Source organism: Centruroides sculpturatus, unplaced genomic scaffold (assembly GCF_000671375.1).
Source record: "Centruroides sculpturatus isolate CEXI.00-Female unplaced genomic scaffold, Cexi_2.0 scaffold958, whole genome shotgun sequence".
Taxonomy (NCBI): domain Eukaryota; kingdom Metazoa; phylum Arthropoda; class Arachnida; order Scorpiones; family Buthidae; genus Centruroides; species Centruroides sculpturatus.
In genome coordinates, this window is record NW_019385395.1 from 146,896 (window position 1) to 166,459 (window position 19,564).

General features: G+C 35.8%; 2 protein-coding genes and 6 non-coding genes across 8 annotated transcripts; 5 read left to right on the top strand and 3 right to left on the bottom strand.

Moving 5' to 3' along the window:
• Positions 1 to 3,185: 3,185 nt before the first annotated feature.
• On the top strand, positions 3,186 to 3,258 carry Trnar-ccu. Its single transcript has one exon. It is a non-coding gene; the product is annotated as a tRNA-Arg (tRNA).
• Positions 3,259 to 4,367: 1,109 nt separating this feature from the next.
• Trnas-gcu lies at positions 4,368 to 4,449 on the top strand. Its single transcript has one exon. It is a non-coding gene; the product is annotated as a tRNA-Ser (tRNA).
• Positions 4,450 to 7,321: 2,872 nt separating this feature from the next.
• On the top strand, positions 7,322 to 7,440 carry LOC111638500. Its single transcript, XR_002758883.1, has one exon. It is a non-coding gene; the product is annotated as a 5S ribosomal RNA (ribosomal RNA).
• A 525-nt stretch (positions 7,441 to 7,965) lies between these two features.
• Trnar-acg lies at positions 7,966 to 8,038 on the bottom strand. The gene has a single exon. It is a non-coding gene; the product is annotated as a tRNA-Arg (tRNA).
• Positions 8,039 to 9,790: 1,752 nt separating this feature from the next.
• Positions 9,791 to 9,909, top strand: LOC111638501. Its single transcript, XR_002758884.1, has one exon. It is a non-coding gene; the product is annotated as a 5S ribosomal RNA (ribosomal RNA).
• A 525-nt stretch (positions 9,910 to 10,434) lies between these two features.
• On the bottom strand, positions 10,435 to 10,507 carry Trnar-acg. The gene has a single exon. It is a non-coding gene; the product is annotated as a tRNA-Arg (tRNA).
• A 468-nt stretch (positions 10,508 to 10,975) lies between these two features.
• Positions 10,976 to 13,053, bottom strand: LOC111638499. Its single transcript, XM_023384225.1, has 4 exons — positions 12,864 to 13,053; positions 12,570 to 12,785; positions 12,392 to 12,449; positions 10,976 to 12,333 (listed from the first exon to the last, which is right to left on the bottom strand). The coding sequence occupies exons 1-4, from the start codon at positions 12,924 to 12,926 to the stop codon at positions 11,699 to 11,701; spliced, it is 972 nt and encodes a 323-aa protein (XP_023239993.1). The 5' UTR covers positions 12,927 to 13,053; the 3' UTR covers positions 10,976 to 11,698.
• A 94-nt stretch (positions 13,054 to 13,147) lies between these two features.
• Positions 13,148 to 17,434, top strand: LOC111638498 (DDB1- and CUL4-associated factor 4-like). Its single transcript, XM_023384224.1, has 3 exons — positions 13,148 to 13,247; positions 13,364 to 14,384; positions 16,905 to 17,434. Exons 1-3 carry the CDS (start codon positions 13,231 to 13,233, stop codon positions 17,205 to 17,207), a joined length of 1,341 nt encoding a protein of 446 aa, XP_023239992.1. The 5' UTR covers positions 13,148 to 13,230; the 3' UTR covers positions 17,208 to 17,434.
• Positions 17,435 to 19,564: the final 2,130 nt, after the last annotated feature.

Below are 19,564 nucleotides of genomic sequence, written 5' to 3' on the forward strand. Positions count from 1 at the left end.
GTTCGCGAAATTAATAAGTCGACAGTTGTCCGTCCAAAATTTCGTTAAATTAAATATTTCGACTTTCGTATTGCTTTGAATTTATACATCTTTGTGATAACGACAGAGAAAGAGTTTACGCGATAGGTTTGAACTTAATTTTGACAGGTTAAAATGTAAGGCCTATTCATTTGTACTTCCGGTTCATATCAACAAGTTTATTAAAATTTTCATCAATTTATACGAATTTGATTTCATAATGATGAATGATAGGTTCTTGAATGCCGATATTACTGAGTTTAAAATAACAGGAGTGGATTTAGCCTTATCCAGACCTTAAGCTATGCTTTGTAAAAATCTTTTTTCTTATCTCGAATAAATATCGAAGTTCCTAAAAGGCCCTAAGAGACAATTTTATTTATTTATTAGGTTATAGTTTGATAGCAAATTCTGCCAGTGATTAAACGAAAAGTTTCTCTAGTGTATAATAATTTCTCTAAAGGTTTACAAGAATATTGATTGGCTAATTTTTGTATATTCGAGTCGAAAATTAGAAGAAATGTCTCGGATCGGATATATTTCTTGTTTGACGAATTTTCTTTTTCCATATTCGGGACGAGATCGGATAGATGTTCGCGGTTCGTCAATCCAAACGATTTTTGTCGTTTTCAATTTCGTAGCAAGAAGAAAGGCGGGACGAACCCGGTTTTTAAAAAATTGCGAATCATATTGAAAAGTATTGAAAAGCTTTTTGGCTGTATTACTATGTTAAAAAAGCATAAGTTACTTAATGGAGAAATAACTTGCTTTTACCAAAGGTTAAGCATAGTGTTGGAAGAGATGCACCAATTTATCAACTTATATATAGTTGGAATGCCTTAAAAGAAGAATATAAAGAATTGTGTACTTACGGACAATTTAAACTAGCTGTAAAAATATTGATATGTGATTAGTTGAGTGTATTTTTTTGTTTTGTTGTTATTGTATTTTTCTTCTCTGTTCTTTTCTGTTGTTTTGTTGATTGTATACTTGGTAAACGTCTGTATCATTATTTTTTCTTTTGACCNTTCTTATCGTATTCCTGTTCGGACAATCCTTATACCTGTGTCCCTGCCCACATTGACTGCAGGTGGGGGTCTCTTGTTTACATTCACGGGCAAAATGACCCATTTTACAGCAATTGAAACATTGTACTATTGGTACAAAATCCTCAACTGGGCACCTCACCCACTGCACATTTAACTTTTTTATTCTTAGTAATCCATTCCGTGTCATAGGCTTCACGTCTACCACCCAACTGGTGGTAGGTCTGTCCCTTCCTCCCAAGGCAAACCTAACCGTAAAATCTTGATTAAACTGTTCCAGCTCTTTATAAAGGTCTGATATACCCTCATTCTGTTCATATATATACTTCGACAGTTCCATTTTGTCTATTTCCTTGGGCACTGCGTGGATGATCACCTTCGGTGATCTTTTCTTTGGCTCCCTCGCTATCAAGCCAGGAATCATCTCTACTGCCTTCTGAAGTGTTTCTTTGTCTTCTTTCTTATCAAGCTCAATTGCCACTGCACCATTCCTTAATTTTTTTAAACCTTTAACCCCAATCTTCAAAAGATGGGGCTTAATGTTATCCTTTATTATCTTCTTAGTCTGTTCTGCGTCTTCAGCAGCCTCAATAGGTTGCACAATAACAACTTCTCGTGGTTCAACCATCTTTTTATTTACCAATGGAACACTTGCCACTACCTGAGCAAAAGATCTTCCATCTTTTCTTACCTCTTTACTGTTAATTTCATCCAGTTTATCCTTTATACTGGATACCATCTTGTAGATATCATCTCTCCCAGACAATAAATCTATTATCCTCGAAACCTTTCCCATAATCTGCGAGATGTGGTCCTTCGAACCGATCTTCGATCCGGAATTAGCTTTCAAATATTGTAGCAATTCAGCTTCAAACTGCTTAGCAGTGATGACTGTTGCATCCTGCCTATCCTCCTGCTGACTTGCAAGGGAAGGGAATAATCCCTCTTGCTCGGACTCGAGTCCATCCACCTCCTCTTCTTCGGAAACACGGGTTAGAGCCGCCCGTGTTCCCACTGATGGTGAAGCCTTAGAAGCCATACCACCAAATAGCGGGCCTCGACACAAGAAGGTAGGCAGTCACTTTCCCAGAACAAGTGAGTAAAAAATCACACTCTTCCTTTCTTCAGCGAGACCTTGAGATTCCCGCCCGCGGCAAATGTTGAATATTGTCGCTATGGAAACCCGGCCGTAATTATGACAACTACCGCCAAAAGTTGAAAATTTCCCCCACCAGTGGGCGAGTGGTCTCCGTAGCCGCTCATAGCGGTGACCAGACCCTAAACACTGGGAAGTTCGGTCGTGGGTTCGCGCCGCGATCGGACAGGCTAGCTGCAAGGAGTTTTCCGGGTTTTCTCCTTGCCAATAACGACTGAATAGGAGGCCAGTTCCCCTTAAAAGTCCTCCTGGAAGGCATTATTTCCCGCGCGTGCGTATAAGCCGTTAGATACGGCCGGCTCTTCGGTCGCATAGCGATCAATAACTCGTCTCTCGGAAAAAAAGCGTATCAGGCTATAGTCTCCATATGAACCAAGGGAGTAGAATAAGAATAAGTTGAAAATTTTTTCCAGTGAGGCAAAATTTCAAAAACTAAAATCGTTCTGTAATAATAACTAATTGAGAAAACTTTCCCAAATTTTTTAATGTCTATACTGAAAACATCCTTTTTCAGGCGGTACTTTCAAATTTCAAAAATCTCTAAAATTGGACCGGATACAGTCCTTCAAAACCCGCCCATACTGGGTATAAAAAGTCACTAAACCTCACTTAATTCGGGTCCTACGACCTCAAAATTTTCAGACAGTACTCACCACCGGGAGTACAATAAACGTTCACTTTCAGTTCCGGAAGATCGGCCACCAATGTCCGGATGACCGGTTTACGAACTTGCACTACCTCAAACCTTCGCAGCTGCAGAATTCTCAACCCCACACTCAAACTGATGACATCATCACATTCTACACATCAATACGAATCCAAAGATACTACACACTTAAGTAAAGATACGTAATCCTCGAAAAACTTCGCGATTATCCAAGAGCTCACAAACTCATTAGTCAGCTCTCCGGAAAACAGGTATAAAATCCACGATTTGAACAATACGAAAAGCCGCAACACGAGACGCCCCTGTGGCCTAATGGATAAGGCATCGGTCTCCTAAACCGGTGATTGCGGGTTCGAGTCCCGCCAGTGGTACGGTTTTTGCAACCAATGCGAACAGAATTTTACATCTGCTCATGGCTGTTATTTCTCATTCCGAAACTGAAATGTCGGCAGAATTTTAGATATGCTAAATGTTCACAACCATACGTTCTCTATAATCTTCGTATTGGTTTTGTTTGAAGTTTGGAATATGCAATTCCGTTAAAACACGTGCAGACCAGAGAACGTTGTAATGCGATCTCGGGCGTCACGTCCGAATCAGCGTGACATGCGCGAAACCAAACTTCACCTGTTCTTTCTTTCTGTATTACTAATACAGGAAGATTTTCATTTCATTTCAAATATTTAATACTCTCTTCAGGCATTTCCAGGCGACGCATTTAAGGGTGTTGTCGGTTTTTTCACGCCTTTAAATGTTCAAATTTATGTCGGCCGAGTTGAACGGATGCTGTGGTGAAAAGAATCATATCGCGCAGAAGCACAACTGCTCGTTACAGCTTTTCTTAAAATTCCGAAGGAAATCTCGAACTGTCGCCGCAACTGTAGTCTTTGATCACGATGTTTGCAATGAGAAAAACGAATTAAAATAAAACGTAAACTCTCGCGAGGCGGATTTGTCGCTTTCTCGTGTTCTGAAAACATGTCGAATCGCAAAGTTGAGTTCTCATAAGTTTTGACGCTAGACGCAAAAAACAAGAAAAAAACAATCACGTCCATCAAAGGCGGATTTAAACCACCGACCATACACCATTATATTACTGTTCACTACTCTACTAGCTGAGCTATCGACAGAACGAGTATAATGTCTGCGAATTTACCCCGATCTGTATGTCTGTGTGCGTTTTCAGAACTAACGGGCGCGATTTCAGCTGGTTCGTAGCGGGTACGCTGGCATTCATCCAGTAAGGTAAAAAGCCGTATCACTACAGACAAAAAGACGCTACATCACCCCAGTCGAAATCAAGTTTTTGGTGTTCGGAGACGAAATGCTTACTCTGTGACAGATTTCAGTGTAATTGACAGCGCTATCACCCGCTCACTCGCCACGCTACTGCAGCCAATATACTGTGTGACTGCTGTTGTCAAACTTTGTGGAGTGGTTGGCGAAAATGCAAGTATCGAAAGATAAGCATACACCTTAAGACGAGGTGGCCGAGCGGTTAAGGCGATGGACTGCTAATCCATTGGGTTATACCCGCGTGGGTTCGAATCCCACCCTCGTCGATTATCTACCTTTTGATCGCGTCTTTTTTAAGATTGAGTTTAGCGAGGACGGCGAAACCGTTTCGAACGCACGCAGAGAAATCTATTGTATTATTTTTCTTACTTACTTACCAACTCGCTCACGAATATTTACACATTCTTTAATGACCAGGCGTATTTATGAATTTTAAAAATCTTTCAACGAAGTAGGAATCCTGTATTAAAAACAAACAACTATTTGTAGCCATATGTGAGACTCGGAAAACGGTCCCTTTCTACTTGATTCGCTTGACATTACGACTTTGGATAACCCCCCAAATAACCGTTTTTTTACATCAGTTCTTCCGTTTTGTATATGTATCTCGGTAAACATAAGACGCCCACCATTTCTCATAACAAATATTATATCCAGTTTCAACAATCGACCAAGAAAAAACTTTTGTGTGTGGTCGTCAAAGCATCGAGCCCCCCTCCTCTTAACAGCTATAACTACAGCTGGCCCCTTTAACTTGAGAAAGTTTTTTGGATAAATCATATCAGCTCACTGTTGATGTGTGTTAATAATGACACCTAAATAGTTGCACGTTCGTGAGAATCGAATAACAAAGAGGAAATAAACCTTCGCCCAGGTCAGCAAAGTCCAGTGACAAAATCTTGTTGCGGCCCTCTGTGCGCAGCTGTGACATAGAATCACCTGACGAATTTCTCACACACCATGAGAAAATATTTAAGATTTAAAGAAAATCCGAATAGCCATCCAGTGACAACGTGAGCGGACCTAAACGTCCCGACGCGACGCCGCAGATAGGTGACAGAGTAACCGATTCGTTCCAGGCGGCTTTTCACACATGTAATACGTGTTAAAATCCTCCGGTTAACACTTAGACAGGAACACACACGTGTAAAATTGTGTGGCAGAAAACTGAATCAGAAATCAGCTTTCAGTTCAGTTTCTGTTTTACGCTTTTATGCCAGAACACATACGTAAAAATAACGGCCGAATAGGAATCGCCACTGCCACTAACACTACTACATTTTATTAATTTTTTTTCTCTCACAAATATCCCTTTGTACCTTCCATTTTTTCTCTGCTTCCTCTGCTATAATATAAAAAATCAATAGACTTATATTCCGAATTCAAATAAAGAAAGTGTAATCTAAATACTAGACCTATATATCGATTCTACTAGACCTACCTGTTATTTGAAATTTAGCACCTATAGCCATCCATAAACGTTGTTTAAATACAGTGTCTTTATATATGAAACTGATGGGGTCGAACAGATCCAATAAACACCTCTATTCCATTTATTTTTCGAGATTGTCACAATTGTAGGATTAATCCTCTTTGCCTCCATTCTTATAATAAAAACCACTTGTCTACTTTGACGTCACAAAAAAAACTTCTCTTTATTGGAGGAATTTTGGCGAAAATATAGACACGCTCTACTCATTTTTCAGTTATGTTTCAGCCAAAATTTCAGAAAAATTTTTACGCTTTCTGTTTTATGCTAGATTTTACGCCGAATTTTACGCATGTGTGTTCCTGGCCTTACTTTTAAAATCACAAATGTCTATCTTCTTGAGAGATTTATTTTCATAATCAGTAGGCCTATATTTTTATTCGAGCACGAAGTTTTTATCTATTTTATTATCAATTATCATATATTCTAAACAGATGATGTATTCCCTCATTTAAATTCATTGTTTCGAAGTATCCATTATTTTTATATGCCCTCTAATCTTACTTTTAAAATGTAAGGCCTATTCATTCGTAATTCCGGTTCATATCAACAAGTTTATTAAAATTTTCATCAATCTATACGAATTTGATTTCATAATGATGAATGATAGGTTCTTGAATGCCAATATTACTGAGTTTAAAATAACAGGAGTGGATTGAGCCTTATCCAGACCTTAAGCTATGCTTTGTAAAAATCTTTTTACTAGTCTCGAATAAATATCGAAGCCCGAGGCCCAAAGAGACAATTTTCTTTATTTATTAGGTTATAGTTTCATGGCAAATTCTGCCAGTGATTAAACGAAAAGTTTCTCTAGTGTATAATAATTTCTCTAAAGATTTATAAGAATATTGATTGGCTAATTTTTGTATATTCGAGTCGAAAATTAGAAGAAATGTCTCGGATCGGATATATTTATTGTTTGACGAATTTTCTTTTTCCATATTCGAAACGAGATTGGATAGATGTTCGCGGATCGTCAATCCAAACGATTTTTGTCGTTTTCAATTTCGTAGCAAGAAGAAAGGCGGGACGAACCCGGTTTTTAAAAAATTGCAAATCATATTGAAAAGCTTTTTGGCTGTATTACTATGTTAAAAAAGCATAAGTTACTTAATTACAACTAATGAACCAAGCTTACTATACTCATATAGTATTCAATTAACTCTTTCCGGAATGCATTTCGTCATTACTGGTCTTATGAAAAAGACACAGTCTATGGCAAACATTACAGTAATTATAAATTATTATTACAATTGTAAGTTATATCTAAGTTATATCTAATAACCGACTCGCCGGTTCATTTCGCCATTTTTATTCGCATTGTGAATTGTTAATTTCGGTAAATTACCATCGACTTGCTAATGCGAGTACCACGCTGTACTACGCAATTATGAGGTCAGATATGACTGGAAGAGGCAATTTAAATCGGGTAGTCATCGGCGAAAGTGAAGAGCGATGTGCAGTAAAGTGGGATTTACAGGAGAAGTTTGGAGTTGTGTGAAAAGGCATATAATACGACGTTACCGTCGTTGCTCTCAACGGGCCAGTGGATAGAGCTCTATGATTATAATCCACTTGACGCTTGCAAAGTATCGAATGGCCAATTGGAATGAAACGCACGAATAGGCGCGATAAGACAGTCGGTAACAGGCAACGGCCATACCACGCTGAAAGTACCGGTTCTCGTCCGATCACCGAAGTGAAGCGGCGTCGGGCCCGGATAGTACTTCGGACGGAGACGACTTGGGAACACCGGGTGCTGTTGCCACTTCTGTTTTGCTCCGTTTTATCTAACGCCGAAATGAGCGTTCTGTTCTCTTATTTTTTCTTGCAATTGTCTCGACCAGGCGCGGTTTCATTTTGAACAACTGCCACTCGTTGTAGAATGCCGAAGCGTCGCATTGTAGTTTCGTGAGCGCGACACACAACGCTCTGCAAGCGCGAAACTTGATTAGTCGGACTGGCTCTCTCGCGCAGGATTACGTACATTTTCGTGTGTTAAACGATTCGGCTTACCGCATTACCTACCGGTTTCATTGCAATTGCTTTGCTTCCGAACAGAAAAACAGTGCGTGGTTCCAAATCATTCGGAATTTCCAGTTACACAGGAAGTGGCATCGTACTACCCGTTTCGAACGACGTTTTCTTATTCTTTAGTGAAAGACGACATTTCCGGAAAGCATGTTCGATTTTCCCAGAGCCTCGTGTTAATTTCCCCTGTCGCCGAAATATAAAAAAATCCATGCGACATTCAAAACAATCGCCGGAAGATAAGAAAATACTACAGAAGAGACGAGCCAGCCAGGATTCGAACCTGGAATCTTCTGATCCGTACTCAGACGCGTTATCCGTTGCGCCACTGGCCCTCGCTATCTTTGTTACACGCGTAATTTAAGCAACATTCGCCTTTCCGAAGTGATCGAAACGACTGACCCATTCAAGTATGGCGTGTGTCTGTTTCGTCGTACAGCAAATTCGGCATTTTTACTTATGGCACGAGAAAAAATGACGTGACCTGCATCTCCCGGGTTCAACTCCTTATTTGCAGACTAACAGGTTCGTTTAATGATCGTTGTACACACACGTCAGCTGATCGAATTGGAAAAAGAAATAAATAAATAAGAAATGACCTTATTTTTTCCAATTAACACGTAACAAAAAAGTCGACAATTGCGATTTCATTGTTGTGCTCTTTTTGTTGCGAAGAGTGCGATTCTTGCAAAGTACTTCGAATGCAATGTTTTTCTTGATCCTGGCAATTGTCGACCCTTGGGGTAAGAGACTTTTTCTAATTTCGTTTTTATTTATCCGAGTAAGAAATTCGTTCGCGAAATTAATAAGTCGACAGTTGTCCGTCCAAAATTTCGTTAAATTAAATATTTCGACTTTCGTATTGCTTTGAATTTATACATCTTTGTGATAACGACAGAGAAAGAGTTTACGCGATAGGTTTGAACTTAATTTTGACAGGTTAAAATGTAAGGCCTATTCATTTGTACTTCCGGTTCATATCAACAAGTTTATTAAAATTTTCATCAATTTATACGAATTTGATTTCATAATGATGAATGATAGGTTCTTGAATGCCGATATTACTGAGTTTAAAATAACAGGAGTGGATTTAGCCTTATCCAGACCTTAAGCTATGCTTTGTAAAAATCTTTTTTCTTATCTCGAATAAATATCGAAGTTCCTAAAAGGCCCTAAGAGACAATTTTATTTATTTATTAGGTTATAGTTTGATAGCAAATTCTGCCAGTGATTAAACGAAAAGTTTCTCTAGTGTATAATAATTTCTCTAAAGGTTTACAAGAATATTGATTGGCTAATTTTTGTATATTCGAGTCGAAAATTAGAAGAAATGTCTCGGATCGGATATATTTATTGTTTGACGAATTTTCTTTTTCCATATTCGAAACGAGATTGGATAGATGTTCGCGGATCGTCAATCCAAACGATTTTTGTCGTTTTCAATTTCGTAGCAAGAAGAAAGGCGGGACGAACCCGGTTTTTAAAAAATTGCAAATCATATTGAAAAGCTTTTTGGCTGTATTACTATGTTAAAAAAGCATAAGTTACTTAATTACAACTAATGAACCAAGCTTACTATACTCATATAGTATTCAATTAACTCTTTCCGGAATGCATTTCGTCATTACTGGTCTTATGAAAAAGACACAGTCTATGGCAAACATTACAGTAATTATAAATTATTATTACAATTGTAAGTTATATCTAAGTTATATCTAATAACCGACTCGCCGGTTCATTTCGCCATTTTTATTCGCATTGTGAATTGTTAATTTCGGTAAATTACCATCGACTTGCTAATGCGAGTACCACGCTGTACTACGCAATTATGAGGTCAGATATGACTGGAAGAGGCAATTTAAATCGGGTAGTCATCGGCGAAAGTGAAGAGCGATGTGCAGTAAAGTGGGATTTACAGGAGAAGTTTGGAGTTGTGTGAAAAGGCATATAATACGACGTTACCGTCGTTGCTCTCAACGGGCCAGTGGATAGAGCTCTATGATTATAATCCACTTGACGCTTGCAAAGTATCGAATGGCCAATTGGAATGAAACGCACGAATAGGCGCGATAAGACAGTCGGTAACAGGCAACGGCCATACCACGCTGAAAGTACCGGTTCTCGTCCGATCACCGAAGTGAAGCGGCGTCGGGCCCGGATAGTACTTCGGACGGAGACGACTTGGGAACACCGGGTGCTGTTGCCACTTCTGTTTTGCTCCGTTTTATCTAACGCCGAAATGAGCGTTCTGTTCTCTTATTTTTTCTTGCAATTGTCTCGACCAGGCGCGGTTTCATTTTGAACAACTGCCACTCGTTGTAGAATGCCGAAGCGTCGCATTGTAGTTTCGTGAGCGCGACACACAACGCTCTGCAAGCGCGAAACTTGATTAGTCGGACTGGCTCTCTCGCGCAGGATTACGTACATTTTCGTGTGTTAAACGATTCGGCTTACCGCATTACCTACCGGTTTCATTGCAATTGCTTTGCTTCCGAACAGAAAAACAGTGCGTGGTTCCAAATCATTCGGAATTTCCAGTTACACAGGAAGTGGCATCGTACTACCCGTTTCGAACGACGTTTTCTTATTCTTTAGTGAAAGACGACATTTCCGGAAAGCATGTTCGATTTTCCCAGAGCCTCGTGTTAATTTCCCCTGTCGCCGAAATATAAAAAAATCCATGCGACATTCAAAACAATCGCCGGAAGATAAGAAAATACTACAGAAGAGACGAGCCAGCCAGGATTCGAACCTGGAATCTTCTGATCCGTACTCAGACGCGTTATCCGTTGCGCCACTGGCCCTCGCTATCTTTGTTACACGCGTAATTTAAGCAACATTCGCCTTTCCGAAGTGATCGAAACGACTGACCCATTCAAGTATGGCGTGTGTCTGTTTCGTCGTACAGCAAATTCGGCATTTTTACTTATGGCACGAGAAAAAATGACGTGACCTGCATCTCCCGGGTTCAACTCCTTATTTGCAGACTAACAGGTTCGTTTAATGATCGTTGTACACACACGTCAGCTGATCGATTGAAAAAAAAATAAATAACCTTATTTTTTCCAATTAACACGTAACAAAGAAAGTCGACAATTGCAATTTCATTGTTGTGCTCTTTTTGTTGCGAAGAGTGCGATTCTTGCAAAGTACTTCGAATGCAATGTTTTTCTTGATTCTGGCAATTGTCGACCCTTGGGGTAAGTGACTTTTTCTAATTTCGTTTTTATCTATCCAAGTAAGAAATTCGTTCGCAAAATTTCGTTAAATGTAAATATTTCGACTTTCGCATTGCTTTGTATTTATAAATCTTTGTGATAACGACGGAGAAAGAGTTTTCGCGATAGGTTTGAACTTAATTTTGACAGGTTAAGCATATTTTAATCGTATCCGTCATCGGTTCTTTCAGGTTTACATTGGGATTAACCAGTCCTGAAAAACTGAAATTGATTTATCCGGGACCGAGAACCCATGAAAAATTTTTGGGCGGATTTCGCACCAGAAGTATAGCTGCTGGCTTGGAATCCGGAACCGGTTAATTTATTAATCAGTGGGATCACGCTGTAACTTATTCGGTTAGCTGGCTTTTAATGTACGGCATAATAGTGGGCATTTTTCAGTAGTGAAGCAATAATTTAGATAACCGTGTATATAACTTTTAGAACATTAATTAAAATTAGTAACTGGAGGAAACATCGACCACTGTAATCGCTGCTTTTTTTATTTACTTGTAGAATAGCGATCACAAACCGAAGGATAGGCGACAAATGTTTCAATATTTACTTTTTATTCGAAAAAAGAAAATCATTCCATCGCATACCTATGAAAGACAAAATTTTTTGAACTAATTTTATTCACCTGTTATTCGATTTTTCGTTCGATATTTTTCAACTCGCGCGTGACTACGTAGATTTGGCCTTAAAACATTAAAAATAAATATATTATATTCGTTCGAAATATATCAAATTATAAAGTTAATAAAAGGTACGCTTTTATTATATAATTTCATTGTCTCTCTCGCCATCAAACTCCGGATCACAACAATGAAAAATCATGAAGATGAATGGTAAGGAAAGAAATGATGTCAATAATAATACACAATTTAGTATAATTCGTTTGTTTCTTAGATTATTTATTAATCGTTGATGTGAACTATTTAATCTTGCGATAGCTTTCTTTTCTATTTCATTGTTTTCTTTATTCTCACAGATATTATCGAGTTGTTTTCCTTTTATCTTAAATTCTGTCGATGTATGCACTCTTCTTAATTTTTCAAGTACCAACGTTAAAAATTTCTTTCGAAAAATAATTTTCTTTCTTTTTATGAAGTTAGAATTATCGTTTAATTTATAATACAGACGAAACGATTTCTTTTTACATTCGAGTAAACTTCCTTCGCACTTGACTTGATTTTCATCGACTGTATTGACTTTATCTGACTTATAATACGGTAGAGTCCATTTTGATTTAGGTTTTGAGCAAATTTCATTCTCGAACTCTTCGGAATTTTGATTAGCTTCGCATAACTGCTTATATTCAACGATTTCTTTTTGTTTTTCAGAGAATTTTGACATTTTTTCGTTACGTTTTTTCATGTTGTAAATAACATTGTTGTTCTCCCAGGTATTGCCTGTAGATGACGAGATTGTTAATAACCACAAAATTATGCCGTTAAAAGTTCTACTTACCAGATTTATTAGATAAATGAAATTGTAAAACGCCAAATTTATTTTCTTCTGCAGGTTTCTGAAAATAAACATTTTGAACTGAATAAAAACGACTCAAATTTGATATCATTGCTTCGTTTATAATACAGTAATTATAGTCGAAATCTCGGCAGGAGTTTAAGAAAAACTCGACGATTACCTCTATTGTCATGGAAAGTGACTCCATTTTTCCAACTTCGGGCTTTTTGTGGTGTAATAAAACATATTCCGCATCATCTGTGGTCCAATGAATATTTTTGGTTTCTGAATCTGCCCACATTTTACAAACGCTACCGGACACCGAATTCCCTTGTCCCGATATTTGAAAATTAATTTTTCCAGAAGACCAAAATTTTAATTTTACGTTTCCAAAGATCTGAAAAAGAAAGAATAGGCAATGAGGGCGTGGGATAATAAAATTTAATCAAAAAGATGCAATTATAATTATACTAACCTCGTGTTGACCGACTTCTTCGTTCCAAACAAGTAAGCATACGTCTTTCTCAATCTCATTCATTTCATTAAACTATCCACTTTAAAACAATAAATAAGGAAATCTTTAGAATATATTTTTATGAATTAAAGTTTTTCAGTTTTCGAAAACATGTAATTAGAATGTTAAATTCAAAATTCGAATTAGGTTAGTTTAGATGAAAAATTTGATTTAATGTTGTATTTTATATTTTGTCTTATTATTGATTTTTATGTAAAAATATAAATAAATTTCGTATTTAAAGTATTTTAGTAAAAATATTTAAAAAAAAATAACTGTTAACAACATAAGATGGCAACACTAATTCTAAAAACACGTGGGCAGGAGCATGAGAAGGAAGTTTAGGTATGTTATATTAAAATACAGTACATGTCATGTAAAACAGGAAGAATTAGGTTATAAAAGCCGGAAATATTTTATAATGTGATATATTAGTTACTTAATATGCCATACAAACGTAGACAACGTCGTCACCATAGCAATTATCGAAATCAATATAATCGTTATCAGTCGCATAACGCTGATGAGAAATCGCTAGAAATTCCTGGATTTTACTTCGATCCGATAAAAAAGCGTTATTTTAATATTCCGACACACCCCAGCAGTCAAGATCAGTTGAAATTAAAGTTAGACGTAGAGAAACCAGTTAAAGTTTTGAAAGTTGACGGTAATTACCTGAATCTGTTGAATCGTCGTCAATTAAGTTTGGATAGTTCGACTTCATTCGTTAATCGCTTTCTTCGTTTAAAGATTTCAAGAATGAGAAGCTTTTACAATATAGAACTTAATGAAAGTGATACCGAATATCCTGTTTTTGAATGTAAATATTTAATAGGATGTCCGGAAAGTTCAACTTTCGTTGCAGCTTGTACACTTCAGACAGGAGGAGTACTTGTCCGGAGCTTTTCACTAGAAAGTAAGAATGAGGATTGCAATGACATGCATGTGGAGTTTCAAAATACGTGCGGTATAAACTTCTGCGAGAAAGTCACAGATTTATGCATTTTGGATGTGGCAGAGGATAAAAAGTATGTCCTTTTTACTTCTGTAGATGTGTCTCCGCATCCGCGGCATTGTTCTTCTGTAACCGTACATGCTTTGACGCATTTGAATTCTTATCCTCAAATGTGTGGCGTTTACGAACACGAGCAACATAGAGAAGAGAAACCACTTCTTTGGAGTTGCACCTGGAATAAACACACGCAAACTTTTGCAATTGGAGGTGAACATTTAATACGAGCAATAAATTTGAATGGGGGAGTTTGCAATATACCTTTTAAAGAAAATTGCTTTTCTTTAACATATAACTTGTTTGGTAATCAGTTATTTGTAGGTAGCAATATTGGAAATTTGAGTTGTTTTGACTTAAGAAGTGCTAAATTTATATCCAGTGAAAAGCTTGGAAAAGGTATTTCCTACATTAAACTCTTAAAAAATGAAAATTTTATTATAACTAGTGGATTTGAAGGAAAATTACTGCAGGTGAGTAAAATCTATATCAAATATCATTGAATTGTCATTTAATAGAAGTTACATTTATGTTATTTATTCATATATATTTATTTATATTCAGTTAATTCCATTTAATTGGGACTAATTCATTTTGGCCCAATTAAGCAGTTGCCCAGATTAAACGTACTAATAATAAATTTTAAAATAAAATATGTAATAAGTAGACAGTGGATTTTAAGCAAATGACTATTTTGTTCTTGGCATATACATGGCTAAGGTTTTGTATGAACAATTTTCAAGAACATTTAGACCGAAACAATGGTATTTTATTATGCCTAGAAATGCTTATTTTGACATTGCTGCCTATTTTTGCCTAAAACACAAAGTTTAGTCTGTTTTCATATTTTTAAAAAGTTTTTATTAATATTTTGTTTCATTTTCTTCAAAGGTTTACTTTAATTCTTAAATTAAACTGCTTAAGTTTTATTTTTTTCCTGAAAATAAAAGACAGATTCATTTTTTATTATTATTGATTACTTATATTTAAGTCCCAGTGGATGCATATCCCAAGCAGAAAAAAATTAGAATGCAATAATAACAGAAATAAATTACACCCCCGATGCAATTTTATAGTAATAAAATTAAACTTTTATTTAATAAACACAGCATTAGAGTTGCTTTATTTGTCATTTTTAGACAGCAGATTTTAGGCAAATGCCTATTTTTCCCTTAGCATATACATGGCTAAGATTTTGCACTAACTACTACAGTGAAAATTTCTTCGATATCAAAAACTTCTGCCGCTTTAGCAGACATTGCAGTTTGTGTAACTAAAGCCAAGAAAATTTTGAATGACATTTATGTTCAGAACAAGTTCGTGTACAGTACTGTACATCAAGTGTTATTTCACATTCATTGCAGATACTATTACTGCTCTTGAAAGTAGCGGGAAACCTATATATAAACAAATTGATCTCGCTGAACAGAGCAAAGCAGAAACTTTGTGATGCACTGCTGCAAAAAAAGTGAAAAAAGAGTTGAAAGCCATGCTTCCAAAGAGACTTGGATTAAAGTTCTTGTTTATTGTGGATGATATTTTGGCATGAAAGAAGAGCAAAACTGAAAGTGAATTCCCAGTTCATCTTCTTCCAAGGTTGAAATAAGGATTATATGCTCTTTCTCTGCGTATAAATTAATTTTCAGTGATAAACGTTGCAACTTTCCTATTGAAAATTTGGAAAAAGTGCTTGTAATATATTACGAAGCTAACTATGGGAAACAGAGCGAATAAAAAATGAAAAGATAATTGTTTTTCTACTTTTGTGTTTGCATAATTCTGAATACGTGCATTTTTGTTTGGAATACATATGTTAAAAAATTCATCGTCTTGATAAGTAGGTAATTGTTCATTGTGCAAATTTTGACCGCCTATTTTTTGTTTATAAAGCCTAAATGACACAATTTAAGAGCTTATTTTAAGCACCTAAAATGCCACTTTTTTAAGGGCCTATATGTCCGCTGTCTAGTAAGTCTGTAACTGTATGAGCACTGCACACGAAGTGATTGCCGCCCGTCACTGCGGCCTCAGAGTGTTTGGCATGTCGCTGATAACAAACATGTGCATCAACGAATATGACTCCACTCAGACGGCAAGTCACGAAGAGGTGCTGGATACAAGTGCCAAACGCAAAAGTGATATGGAGAAACTTGTCAGCAGACTTGTAGCGAGAATTAACACTGTATAACTACTTCAAAGTACCTGCCAAAAGCATTATTTATAACCAAAAAGCAGATTTAAGCTATAAAACTGCTTGATGTATCATTCCTTGTGTAAGAGATTTTAATGAAACTTAAGCCCAAGCTTAATTATTCCATTTATTGTACTAAATGAATTGTCAAATGAAAAACTATAGTATCTGTAGTGTAAAGAAAACTGTACAGAAAACTGTAGTGTCTGTAAGTAAGTAAATACCATATTTACTCGCATATAAGATGAGGTTTTTATTCATTTAGCACATTCCTAGGTTGTTCTATATGTACGAGCGAATGATTTTTTGTGTTTTTGCAAATAATTTTCGTGAACCGTGTATTTGCATTTTTTACAGGATGCTTACTCTCTTGTATTTAAAAACAAAAGTATTTTATCTGGATTGCTAATGTTGATCTTTTGATATTGATAATATTAAGATTTTGTATGAATTCCAGAAATGTAAATTAAAATTGTTTAAAGTGTGGTTGTGATTCATTCCATTATTGAGAAGAAGGTAACTCTAATTTTTAAAAATTTAGATTCTTGCTTTATTTATTAATACTGTAATATTGAAAAATTTGAAACTTATTGTGTTAGTATTATGTGAAGTTTATTCAGATCTTTATATAGAAGACATTAAAAAAATCTATAAAAAAACATAAATTCCAAAATTTATTTATTTATTACTATTATATGGTAATAAATAAATAAAAGACTGCTGTAATTAAAGATGACTATATGCTATAGATGTAGATAATAAATTAACAAAATATAATTTAATAAATGTTATTTTAATATAGGTTGATTTAAGAACTTGGAAGCCAGTTCTAGAATATCCAGAACATGTGAATGATTATTTGAAATTACCATTCAGTATTGACGAAGAAGCTAATGTCTTGTGTTCAGTGGGTCAGGACAGAAATACAAGATTGTGGTCTCTAAACGAAGGGAAATTATTACATTCGATAAGACCAGATTACCCAGTTTTGTCGGTCAGTGATCAACCTATGGCATGGTATTCCGCTTCTTGGCAGTTATCACCCCAAAAATCAGAATCTTGTCTTGTAATGACAACACAGAATGCTATATTGTTGTATAAATAGATTGATTACACCATTTTAAATTGCCTTTAATTAATTGAATGTGATAAACTTGTTAAGAATAAATTATACATAAATATAATGTGAAGTTATCTTTCTACTTTAATATTTTCTTCTATAAATAAGAATGTTAACCCTTAACTGGTTTCTTGGGGGCCGCGCAGCCCCCATGCGTCATATTTTTATGATTTTCTAAAAATCTAAATATCGTGTGCAGCTGCCATTTCATGTAATCTCATTACGTCGCGACTTTTAGCGAGTGCCAAATGTTTGGCCCTGTAGCACNACTGGCTGTCTCGCGCAGGATAACGTACATTTTCGTGTGTTAAACGATTCGGCTTACCGCATTACCTACCGGTTTCATTGCAATTGCTTTGCTTCCGAGCAGAAAAACAGTGCGTGGTTCGAAATCCTTCGGAATTACCAGTTACACCGGAAGTGGCATCGTACTACCCGTTTCGAACGGCGTTTTCTTATTCTTTAGTGAAAGACGACATTTCCAAAAAGCATGTTCGATTTTTCCAGAACCTAGTGTTAATTCCCCGTCGTCGAAAAATAAAAATAAAACTTCATGCGACATTCAAAACAATCGCCGGGAGATAAGAAAATACTACAGAAGAGACGAGCCAGCCAGGATTTGTACTCGGAATCTTCTGATCCGTACTCAGACGCGTTATCCGTTGCGCCACTGGCCCTCGCTACCTTTCTTACACGCTTAATTTAAGCGTCATTCGCCTTTCCGAAGTGATCGAAACGACTGACCCGTTCAAGTATGGCGTCGTACAGCAAATTCGGCATTTTTACTTATGGCACGAGCAAATCACGTGACCTGCACTCTCCCAGGTTCAACTCCTTATTTGCAGACTAACAGGGGCTCGTTTAATAATCGTTGTACACACACGTCAGCTGATCGAATTGGAAAAAGAAATAAATAACCTTATTTTTTCCAATTAACACGTAACAAAGAAAGTCGACAATTGCAATTTCATTGTTGTGCTCTTTTTGTTGCGAAGAGTGCGATTCTTGCAAAGTACTTCGAATGCAATGTTTTTCTTGATTCTGGCAATTGTCGACCCTTGGGGTAAGTGACTTTTTCTAATTTCGTTTTTATCTATTCAAGTAAGAANTTCAAAGTACCTGCCAAAAGCATTATTTATAACCAAAAAGCAGATTTAAGCTATAAAACTGCTTGATGTATCATTCCTTGTGTAAGAGATTTTAATGAAACTTAAGCCCAAGCTTAATTATTCCATTTATTGTACTAAATGAATTGTCAAATGAAAAACTATAGTATCTGTAGTGTAAAGAAAACTGTACAGAAAACTGTAGTGTCTGTAAGTAAGTAAATACCATATTTACTCGCATATAAGATGAGGTTTTTATTCATTTAGCACATTCCTAGGTTGTTCTATATGTACGAGCGAATGATTTTTTGTGTTTTTGCAAATAATTTTCGTGAACCGTGTATTTGCATTTTTTACAGGATGCTTACTCTCTTGTATTTAAAAACAAAAGTATTTTATCTGGATTGCTAATGTTGATCTTTTGATATTGATAATATTAAGATTTTGTATGAATTCCAGAAATGTAAATTAAAATTGTTTAAAGTGTGGTTGTGATTCATTCCATTATTGAGAAGGTAACTCTAATTTTTAAAAATTTAGATTCTTGCTTTATTTATTAATACTGTAATATTGAAAAATTTGAAACTTATTGTGTTAGTATTATGTGAAGTTTATTCAGATCTTTATATAGAAGACATTAAAAAAATCTATAAAAAAACATAAATTCCAAAATTTATTTATTTATTACTATTATATGGTAATAAATAAATAAAAGACTGCTGTAATTAAAGATGACTATATGCTATAGATGTAGATAATAAATTAACAAAATATAATTTAATAAATGTTATTTTAATATAGGTTGATTTAAGAACTTGGAAGCCAGTTCTAGAATATCCAGAACATGTGAATGATTATTTGAAATTACCATTCAGTATTGACGAAGAAGCTAATGTCTTGTGTTCAGTGGGTCAGGACAGAAATACAAGATTGTGGTCTCTAAACGAAGGGAAATTATTACATTCGATAAGACCAGATTACCCAGTTTTGTCGGTCAGTGATCAACCTATGGCATGGTATTCCGCTTCTTGGCAGTTATCACCCCAAAAATCAGAATCTTGTCTTGTAATGACAACACAGAATGCTATATTGTTGTATAAATAGATTGATTACACCATTTTAAATTGCCTTTAATTAATTGAATGTGATAAACTTGTTAAGAATAAATTATACATAAATATAATGTGAAGTTATCTTTCTACTTTAATATTTTCTTCTATAAATAAGAATGTTAAA

What these genes read in the sequence shown, in the direction of transcription:
- LOC111638499 (XM_023384225.1), bottom strand. Translation starts at nt 12,926, where the DNA reads ATGAATGAGATTGAGAAAGACGTATGCTTACTTGTTTGGAACGAAGAA. An exon ending in AAGAAGTCGGTCAACACGAG is followed by an intron (nt 12,786 to 12,863) that starts GTTAGTATAATT and finishes TTTCTTTTTCAG; the next exon opens with ATCTTTGGAAACGTAAAATT. An exon ending in CACTTTCCATGACAATAGAG is followed by an intron (nt 12,450 to 12,569) that starts GTAATCGTCGAG and finishes GTTTATTTTCAG; the next exon opens with AAACCTGCAGAAGAAAATAA.
- LOC111638498 (XM_023384224.1), top strand. An exon ending in TTGAAGGAAAATTACTGCAG is followed by an intron (nt 14,385 to 16,904) that starts GTGAGTAAAATC and finishes ATTTTAATATAG; the next exon opens with GTTGATTTAAGAACTTGGAA.